This window comes from Nyctibius grandis, chromosome 5, assembly GCF_013368605.1.
Source record: "Nyctibius grandis isolate bNycGra1 chromosome 5, bNycGra1.pri, whole genome shotgun sequence".
In the NCBI taxonomy this organism is placed as follows: Eukaryota; Metazoa; Chordata; class Aves; order Nyctibiiformes; family Nyctibiidae; genus Nyctibius; species Nyctibius grandis.
In genome coordinates, this window is record NC_090662.1 from 18073534 (window position 1) to 18084135 (window position 10602).

Here is a 10602-nt window from a genome sequence, read left to right on the forward strand (position 1 = left end):
GAAGGCTTTTTACAGAAGTTGCAACACTTTACATATATATAGTCTCAGATAATTTGATAGCACGTTTCAAGAGAGGATGGTAAGATGTGTGACATCCCAGAAACCATGTTTGTGTGGCTGTCCCTAAACATAACATATAGGAGTCTTCAAAGGGAATGTTTATCTCCTTGCTAATTTGGCAGTATCATAAACTTCTGTGACCTTATTGTTGTTTTTTTAAACCTACTGCATAGCTAATTCTGTATTTTCCAGAGACTATGGAGGAAGGAAAAGAAATGGCAGCACATTGCTCGAGTCATGTGATTGAAGAAAAACTGGGTATTTGCATGAGCAATGGTAGGTGGAGAACATGTTGCAATATTCTCTACCTGGTGTATCCCTTATTAAAAGTTAAGACAGTTCAGATCAGTAGACCTCCTGTATCTGCTTTATATACTGTTTTATGTACTTGTTTCCTTGCATGGGCTGCTGTTGCCAGCCTCAGGCTTACAAGCCTCCTCAAGAGCTTATGGAGCACTGGTGCTAGAGCATGTGTAGTAGCAACATAATGTCATCAATCTATCTTCTATATACTAATCTGAGCTCCTCCCTTTTCCATATCTGTCTGCTGTGTGTTCAATGAATATTTAGTGTATATATTAGCTAAAACTAATCTTTCTCCCTGGCTTATGTTACTGTCCTGTGGTGGTCTGAACCAGAAAAGAACTGACTGATAGGACAAATGCATTGTCATATAGCTCTAGGTTATATATTCTCGATTTTCTTGATTGGAGGCTGCTGATACCCTTTCCCACAGCCAGATCCCATGTTCCTATTATGGATGCTTAGAAATTAGCATTGAGATCTTTCGTATTTGAGCATCTATCACAATTATGATCATATTCACAGCTGTACCTTCAATTTCTTTGACCTAAAACATGTTTTATGATTTTAATTATTTAAACTTGGTAGCTAAAACTTTCTCTGCCATCTGACATCAGCTTCACCAAATTGTCAAAGCATAATGCAATCATTTTTATTGCAAATCCCCACTGTGACAAAATGCTTGTTATAGTTTCAGGCTTCCCTCTTCTGACTGACGAAAAGTTTGATTTTGACCTTTCACTTTCTCCAGCAAGGTAAGTGAAGGGTCAACAAGTAAATATACCTTTGAAATGGACACACACAAGGTGCTGGGCTGACTTATTTTTCTTCGTAGTGGAAATGAAGATGAAGTTTTTGTTGGACCTTTAGGACACAAAGAAAAATGTATTGCTGTCAGTATTGAAGCAAAAAAAAGTGCTGAAAAAAAGAGTGTGCCTGCTTCTGATAAACTCACGTGGAGCCCACTTACAGAAGAGAAATTTGTGCAAATTTTCAAAGAAGCTCATTTGCTAGCACTGCAAATAGAGACTGGAAGCAAGAATGAACAGACTGAAGTAAGCCAATCAGAAGAATGGGAAAACAAGATTATAGAAAAATTTGTGGACTCAAAGTCAAAATTGAAAATACTGAGAAACCAAAATATAGACAAAAGTCCCAGGGCTGTTAAAAGGGAGACATACTGTGTATGGGAAAGCCCAGCATGTCAGCTGCCACCTTGTTTTCTGAAGGAATCGGATAAACTTTTGTCAAATGACAAAACACATGCTCTTCATACTCCTCCAAACAGAAGCCCTGTTAAAACTCATGTATCTCCTACAAAAATTGCCAGTTCACCTCTGGCACAAGAACAGAAAACTAAGGAAAGAAATAAGAAGGCAACTGGCAAACTGCCAATGCCAAGACCTTCATCTACTCTTGGAAAAAGCAATTTGTTGAATTTGGAAAAGGTAAAGACAGCTTCTGGGCAGCAATGTTTTCTTTAAACGTGGCCTTTGTGTGTTCTAGGAATGTTTAAACTGTACAAGCTTTTATTTTTAAATGTCAAGTTTAATCTTCTGATGTTTCTCTACCTCCTAAGATCCTCAGGCAGGAAACATTATATATAAAAAAGAAAAGTCAGGGCAGGCACTATGGTATAGTAGCCGACTAGTTTATCTATAATGACAATGTAGAGCATCTGCAGGCAAATTTCTTCTCCATTGTACTCTGGTTTTGTGAATACCATCATTCCTGGCTTCTGTTTAAACACTGTTGTGTTTCTGGTAAAATTACTGCAGTGTTCTTAGTGACTTCATGTGCAAAAATGGCTTTGTTTACTGTTAACCCTTGTCAGTGGAGGCTAGGGGGGGAACCCCACAATTATTTTGATAGGATGGGGAAATCTTTAGCTCTAGTTCCGTCCACAACTTGTCTCAATCATGAAAAGTACTGATTAATGGCATTACATTTAGGGTGTGGCTATGTGACCAACTGAAATGTATTCTAGCATAGCAAGGAAACAGCTGTGTTAGTGACATGGTGTGCACAAATCCCACTCCCTATATAGAATATCTTCTGGATTTTATTGCTCTACACATTATGGCTTAGGCTCTAGAATGTACTGCAGGTTTTACTGAAAATGTGCTATTGGCTCCTTGGGAACCATCACCTGTAGAAAATAGGGGACCCTTTGATTCCTTTGTGGTATAAGTCTCTTCTTGATTTTGGGTGCTATGAGAAAAGGCACAGTATTAATGCTTTAACTAGCCAAATTGTACCCCACTGTCTAAATAGTCAGTTTGGATGATGAAGTCTACTATTGTAATGTCTCATCTTTTGGAAAGCTAGAGTAAAGTGGAAGAATATGAATTAAATGGAGATCTCATAGTCGTAAGGAACAGCTGTTACAGTATGTAGGTGAATATGATTATATGAAACTTGTGCTGATGAATTGTTGCAGAACTGGCCTTAGGTTGATGTCCAGTGTCTGGGTTCAAGCATGTTCTAGTACTTAGCAAGTACGCTCACTAGACTAACTTTAAACTATATTAGTCTAAAGACTAAGGACTTGACTGGGTTCAAAGCTTCTTCATTGTCTTGGTTTCCTAACAAGATCAATCTGTGTGAAAATCTTTATTTTGGTTTCTAGAAACACTAGTAGCTTTTAAAATGTTGCACTAAAATTTGCAGCCCAAACCAGGAAAACATACTAGTATTTCTACAAAGAGAGACTTGAACAGCATGGGAACATCAGAAGATCTAATTTCTGATAAATCTAGTGCTGCTTCAGATGTCTTTGAGTCTTCGTACAGTGGCAGTTCCTCAGCACGAGACAAAAAAGCCCTTCCTGCACCAAGTAAGGTAATGGCAAGCATTCTTAATATGAAAATAATTTTTGTGATGTTCTGATAAAAAGAAAAAACTGAATATAGTTTACTTTCTAATTTAAAGCCAAATCGTTGTTGTGTGTAATGGTTTTAAGGAAAAGTAGTCTCTGTTCTGTAATTGCCGTTCTTGAATGTGTATTCTAAGTCTATAACACAAGAACATACTTAAGAGCAACTATGAATGTGTTGGATTAACAAGCATTACTTTTGTTTTTAAAGCACTAGCTGCAGGTAAGTGATCACCAATTTTCTGTAAGAAACAAAGTTTTTGATGTGTGTAGTTAACTATACCATATGAAAAAGTTGCCATAACTTGTATGAAGGTATAGAATACCTATAGCTGGCAGGAGCTGTTTTGAAGCTTTAGATACCTACTTCCATACTGCATGCCACTTCACTGAATCACAGAATGGTTGATGTTGGAAGGGACCTCTTGAGGTCATCTGGTCCAACCTCCTGCTCAAGCAGGGCCTCCTAGAGTCACTTGCACAGGACCATGAAGTCCCAGATACTGTTAGCATTCTTTGCTGCAAGGGCACATTGCTGGCTCATGCTAAACTTGTCCACCAGCACTCCCAAGGGCCTCTTCTGTAAAGCAGCTTTGCAGCTGGTTGGTGCCCAGCATATACTGGTGTCTCTGTTTACTCCTTTGATTCCTTAACCCTTTAAGTCCATACTCAGATTTGTGGCAGGAATAAAAATAGCAGTCCACCTCCTAGATCTGATGTTCTAGGTCTATATAATAACTTGGATATAATGAACTGTTTCTAAGAAAATTAACTTTTTAAACTGTAATCTGAGGAAGGAGCTTCTCTAAAATTCACCAATAAAAAGCTGTAATACCAAGAAAAAGCATGGCAAAATAATGTGCTAAATATTTTTTTTGCTTTTGAATAAACTATATTCTCTGATTCAGCCTAGCTTAAAGAAGATAACACATCTGAAATGTCTTGGTGTTGCCAGTGGTCTCACAAGAAGGACTACTTTATCTTCTTCATCATCAGTTTCCAGCATGAACTCAAGTCTGAATTCAAGTTTACCCATTTCTCCCATAGGACAAAATGGTAATCACTCTTCTTACAGACTTGTGCCACAAATCAATTTTGAAGTAGCTAAGCATGTCTTGGACTGTGGGTTTGGATGTGTTTTAATGGTGTCCAGTACATACAAGCAGTAAGAAAGGTTTTGAATGGAGAGTAAAATTTTGCCCAGTAAATCTCTGTGGACTAAAGATAAATCTTAGACTTCTATCATTTGTAAAAACTAGGCTTATGTAAGCCTGATGCCTACATACGAGGGTTGACACAGCTAGATAGTAAGCAATGCCTCAGCCTGTTTTTGTATGTGATCTTCTCTGTAGTGGCCAAGTTACATGAGCTTCTGAATGCTGTAAGCTGTCTAACTTGAATTTAAAAAAAAAGCCAACACCAAAACAACTGAAATACAGAAGGAAGGTGGAAGGCCCAATTCCAAGTTTCTATAAGTCAAATAAAAGGATGAGCTTTACTCAAGCAGATTGGGGAAAAAAAAAAACCAAACCTCTGGGGAGATAACTGAATACAACCAAGAGGCTTATACTATAATGAGGACATCAATTTGACCCTTTCAGTAAGCCTCAAAGGATCAGAAAATAGTCTCCTAAAACTACTGACAGATGTAAGCACCACAGTTCTTGTAGGTCTATCAAGATACCAAGTTACTGCAAATTTTTATTTTGTATTTTGTTTCTGGATGGATAATAATATATCAGTAAAAGTTAAAGCTTAATAAGAATTATTTTATATGATAAAGTGTCTAGTCAAGATTCATCCTATTAATGAAAGTATCCTACAGACTAAAAGTAAGAACCATAAACAAAACTGAGAAAAGCACTTTTGGGGTAGTTCAGCCTGTGATGTTAATCAGTGTAACTTGAACTATTACCTTCTGGAATGCCTGCTTAAGGGAACAGAGCCAACTATGCTGGGAGAAAATGCTGAAAATGTAACTTGAATCTGCAAGCTGTTTTGGCATTCCTTGAATATTCTTTGACTCGATTGCAGTAATTCAGGAATTTGGTGAGGAGACTTTCTAAAACAGACAAAATTGCTGGAGAAGTCAGGGAGTAAGTTTTCAGTAGTTGTATGTGTTCTCCTTAACTTGAATTGTTGGTACATAAATTTAAATGCTGTAAACTGCTGTTTTTCTTTACTGTGTGAACATAATTATTCTGCTTAGTCAAAAACTTAGCAATAAGCGATGATTCAGAAGTATAACTTGACTTTCTATTTCAGGAAAATCAAGCATGTCTTCAAAAGCTCGTGTGAGTGGCTCTAATCTTTCATCTAGTACAAACAGGCTGGCCCTTGTCAGACCTGCTGTAGTGTCATCTCTGCAGGGTGCCAGTACTGAGAAATCCAGGAAGCAAGCAAGATCAGCTAGTACTCCCAGGTTATCTAGTGCTGTAAGCTTGGCTAAATCTTCAGCTTCTGCAACATCAACTGAGGCTGTAGGCAGTGGAATCCAGAGGCTGAGCTCTGTTCCCAGTCTGCAGAAGCTATGTCAGCCGAATAAAGATGAAAATGCAACAAAAGGAAGCCTGTGTCCAAAGCCCAAGGCTAGAGTTTTGTCTGTTCCTACAAGTCAAACTAAGGGTCCAGTGAAGACTGGAGGTAAGCACACACTTTGCATGACCTGTCTTCTAGCTTGGCTATTAAAAGCAAATAGTACCTTGAATGCTTGTTGTTTGTTTCATTATGTTTCTGTCTACCTCTCAGAAGGAATTAGTATTTTAACTGCAAGGTATCTGTTATTAAAAAAAAATAACAAATGTGGATAGCAATTAACAAAACTTTTCTCTTCAGATATACCACCAAACAAATCGGCACCAAAAGCAACACCATCTCTTGGATTAACATTTTGTGGTACACTTGGAAGGTAGGGCTTAACTGAAAATTGAATGTACTGAGGCATGCTTCTTAGAATGCGACATGGTTGGGTGTTGCAACAATCTTTGTTTTAAATTTCTAACCTCGTGTCTAGTCCCTTGAGACCCTCCAGGTTAGTTGTGTTAATGCCTGTTGGAACTGATTTAAAAAAAAAAACCAAAAAACAAAACAAAACAAAAAACCCCCAAAAAAACAAAAAACAAACAAAAAACCCCAGAAAACCCAAAACTAAACAAAACAACCTCCCCCCTCCTTCAGAAGAAGAGGGTTTTCTTTGCAGTGCTAAATAGACTAGTGTCATTCATGAAAGAATTCTTGTCAAGTAAAGCCCATACTATGCTGTGATTATCAACTTTATGATGATTACTGTTCCCTTACTGACCAAAGGGAAACTGATTTCTATTCCTTAGTAGAATTATATGAATAAAACTGTTTCTAGAATATTTTGGCTAATGCATGTTCCTTTTTTTTTTTTTTTTTTTAGTGCCATGGCAGTCAGCACTCCTGTGAAAGCCTCAGCAGATGGGATCTTTCAGAATTCTTGTTTTCCTGAGAGGTCTTTCTCCATGACTCCTGCCAGTCTGAAACGGTCTTGCTTACCTACACCTGTTCGTCGTATCTCAGGATTTCCAGCAGTGACTCCTAAAACGGCACCAAGAATAGAATTTTCTCCACATGCTGCATCTGTTCACCAAAGTTCCAGCTTTTCCACCAAAAAGACTCTTACAGCTGGGTAAGACAAACCTCCATATATGAAATGAGTATTTTAGGCAAACTGCCTCTAAGCGAATTTTAATGATGACTTGCAGGTTTCAAGGACCTCTGCTAAACATTAGAATAAAGCAATTGAGCATAGATGCTGTATAGGCCTAATAAAGATATATATCTTGTGACTAGTAAAATACTACAAGCCTTACTGAGATGAGTCAGTATCTATAGTTAAAGAATTATAATCTCTAATAGGAAGTTATTTGCATTTCTTGACCTAGTGGACAACTTAAGACTTACATCTGATGCTCTGACTGAAAACAGATTTGGTGTTGGTGTTATTTTGTTATTGCCTTCTGATGAAGAGAAGTAGCTGGTTAAAATACATATTACTGTTTTATACTGTTACCAATGCTTTGAAATTGCACTTTGTTAAAGCATCAGTCAAAAAGCCAAGCATTTAGTTGACTGAACTTTAGTTTCTGAGCAGGTTTACTTATGTTTCATTTGAAATAATCTGTTGCAGAATGGATGAATCCTACACTGTTGTTAATTATGTTTGTTTTCTGTGAAAATAATGTTTCCACCTTCATATTATCAACCCAACATCTTCTCACAACTGCCATATATATGTATGCAGGCTTGCTTCATGGTTGGTGGAGGTGAATCGTTCCTGCTTTAATACTGTTCATGGCTAGAAAACTCTTCCTGTATGTCATGTTACTTAGGCTAAATGTCCAAAATAGTCTTTTCTCTCAAGGAAACTTACTCTCTCTACAATGACTTTATCATACTAATCAGATTACAACTCCTGGTCCTCCAGCTGGTGTCAGTACTTCCTCTCAGTAGGGACTGAAGTGGGTTGCTCGGTGACATGCAATATCAGCACTTGTTTGCTCGGTGTTTCTTCAAAGTCTAAAAAACCAAAATTGCTTATGTGAAGTTTAGGCTGCATGTATATGTCAATTTAAAATTAAATTATTCATCCTGAAATCATTAGCTCTTTTTTTTTTTTTGCATGGGTAGGCTATAAATTTATTGCACCATGAAGCATCTTGTATTTTGCGGGTAACTAGCATATTTTTGGATGAAAATTTGGAAAGCCTTTTGGTCATTAAAACTTGGGGTAAAAAAAGAAGAAAATGAGCTTAGGGCATTGGCTTGTCTGTCTTTAGTAGTTCATGCTGATTAAAGAACTCAATTATTGCCAATGCTCTTTTCCCTAGTTCTAAACAGATAAAAGAGAGGAAGACACAGATATCATCTTCAGAAGATGATGTATCTCCTCCACCTGTGCTACCTCTTGCACTTAACTTCTCACCAGAAAAAACAGAAAATGAATTAAAAGAGGCTGAAGTACAAAATCAGCTGGCTGAAGAGAAACAAACTGAGGTAAGAAATGACAACACATTTTTCTACAGAACCTACCAAGTAAATTGCTTGAAAATAAATTGTTTCAAGATGAGGGATAAGTGCACCCTCTAGTGCCTGTTTTTAGCACTGAACATCTGTTCAATGTTTCCACTGTGTTTGTTCCTATCTCAAAGCTGAACAGTCAAATACTTTCAGGTTTTATATTAAATTTCCACTTCTGGATAAGTGCTGTGAAATCTTTGTGGATTTGATTAGAAAAGAGTGTCACGGGGCAGTTCCAATTGCAGCCATAAAGCCCTTTTGAAAAAAAAAAAATTAAAAATAATGCACTGCTGTAGCTAAATTCAATCACCTAACAGCAGTGCAAATCTGCATACAATGCGTGAGGAGTAAACCCCAAAGCCCACGTAGCAGCGAACTTAGGAACTAGATGATATTAAAGTCCCTTCCAGCCCAAGCTGTTCTATGATTCTAGGTACTTAGTCCAGTGAACACTTTTCCCCTCTCCCAAGAATCTACTGGATTCATGTTGAAAGCTGGCACTCCACGGACATTAAGGAGAAAGGACTGAACTGGTAGTTCTGAAATATTAACCTGTCAAAGTGGCTATTGATTTACAAATATTCAGGAGTAGAATAATCTGTAGATTAATTATTTGATGTTATTGTATCCATATTTTCCGTGTTAGCTTACTTGATGACACAAAGTATCTGTTACAGAATTGCTTAGCATGTGGATAGAGCAGTTACACTGGACAAAAGTGTAACAAAAGTTTGGAGCCCTACAGAATAGTTTATATGGCTAAATAACATTGCACAATAATTGTAGTCAAGTCATTTAAATATTAAGAGTTAATACTATTCTGTTTTAAATTTGACTTAACTCTGCTTTTAAGTGAAAAATTAGGAGCTCTCTTGCTTCGTCTCACTGCATTTTGCCTATTTGTGATGCTAGCCATTGGCAGAGCAAGAGCTGAGGTTTCTGCTCTGTGTGCAAACAATCCTGCATGAAAAATACCCAACTTGTAAATTAAGCCTGTCCTGTGATTGTTACAGCTGTATAAGTTAAATTGACTGCCTAAATGTTTATGAAGGTAGCATGGAGAACCCAGGGAAAAACCTGGACTACCTATCTTTTTTTTTTTAAGGCCTTACTGGTAGACATTGGAGTAGACAAATCTCTCCCACAGACTTCAGAATGTGAAAGTAGGCCTCTGATTGACCTTTCCAATACTCCCGAAGTGAGTAAGATTACTCCTCTAAAGCCTACATTCTCAGGGCAGGTAAAGGTAAGTCATATTCAAGTCTTCTGGTGCAAGTATGTTAGCAGAAAATGAACTGGCTGCATATACTTGTCTGTAGAGCAGCTCCACAATAGTGTAAGACTTACTTAGTATCAGCTCACTACATTCAGTATGATACTACATGCTAAGGTGCTCTTAAGTAAAGAAAACAATGTTTACGATCAAACAGTGTGCTCTAAACTAAGGCTCAGCAATATGCAAATAGGAAAATGAGGAGGATGGAGAAAGAACTTAATGCTTAAAGCAGTTAAAGAATGAAACTGTTCTGAGGCAGGAAGTGAATGCTGTCTGCAGTAGAGTAGGCATGCTGACTCTTGTTTTCCTCTTGCAAATTTTCAGTTCTTGGCAGCAGCGGCTCATTTTCAGAAAAAAAGCAAGGCTCTCCCTCCTATGTGACTTCTTTCCTAATCCCCCTCCTTAGTTCAAAGATGCGGGTTGGAATCTACTCTAAATTTGACAAGCGTTTCTGGGCAAGTGTTTTTTGTACACTGGTGGCTTGAAGGTAGATGCCTTTAGACATTGTCAGATGAATGGTGGTAACTATGAGGATGTAGCCTTTGACATCAGATGTAGTTAGGATCAATTTAATATCAGGTCCTTCAAAGTATCTCAAAAGAGGATCACAGAAGTCTGACTTCTGGGGCTGTGTTCAGAGGAGTTCAGAAGTGCTCTGCCCCGCATGGATGACAGCGTCACTTGAGTATGCGTAGTAGTGAAACTCAGAAAAGCCTTTTAGGCTTTTAAGGTGAGTATGGGCAGTAACCACCTCGTGAGAAGCTTGTGCTTGTCTAAGAATGAGTTAGATGTTTAAAAACCTGAACCTAAAAGGTTGAGTGTCTGTCTTCTGGATACTAACAGGAATCCTAAACAAAAAAAAAGTACTTGAGAAGACTATGTTAATAGAGATTATCGCTGCTAGGAGTTATGTTCAACAGCTGACTAGAATAGCTAAATTTTATTGTTTTTCTTCTTTCAGCTAATTGATTTGAGTTCACCTCTTATCACTCTGAGTCCTGATGTAAACAAAGAAAATCTGGATTCCCCTCTACTCAAGTTCTGA

General features: G+C 37.7%; 1 protein-coding gene across 1 annotated transcript; it reads left to right on the forward strand.

Annotated features, from left to right (window-relative positions):
• Nucleotides 1-257: 257 nt before the first annotated feature.
• GTSE1 (G2 and S-phase expressed 1) lies at nucleotides 258-10602 on the forward strand. Its single transcript, XM_068402218.1, has 11 exons — nucleotides 258-336; nucleotides 1055-1118; nucleotides 1199-1811; nucleotides 3034-3204; nucleotides 4147-4294; nucleotides 5504-5881; nucleotides 6074-6146; nucleotides 6642-6890; nucleotides 8092-8257; nucleotides 9387-9527; nucleotides 10519-10602. Exons 1-11 carry the CDS (start codon nucleotides 258-260, stop codon nucleotides 10600-10602), a joined length of 2166 nt encoding a protein of 721 aa, XP_068258319.1.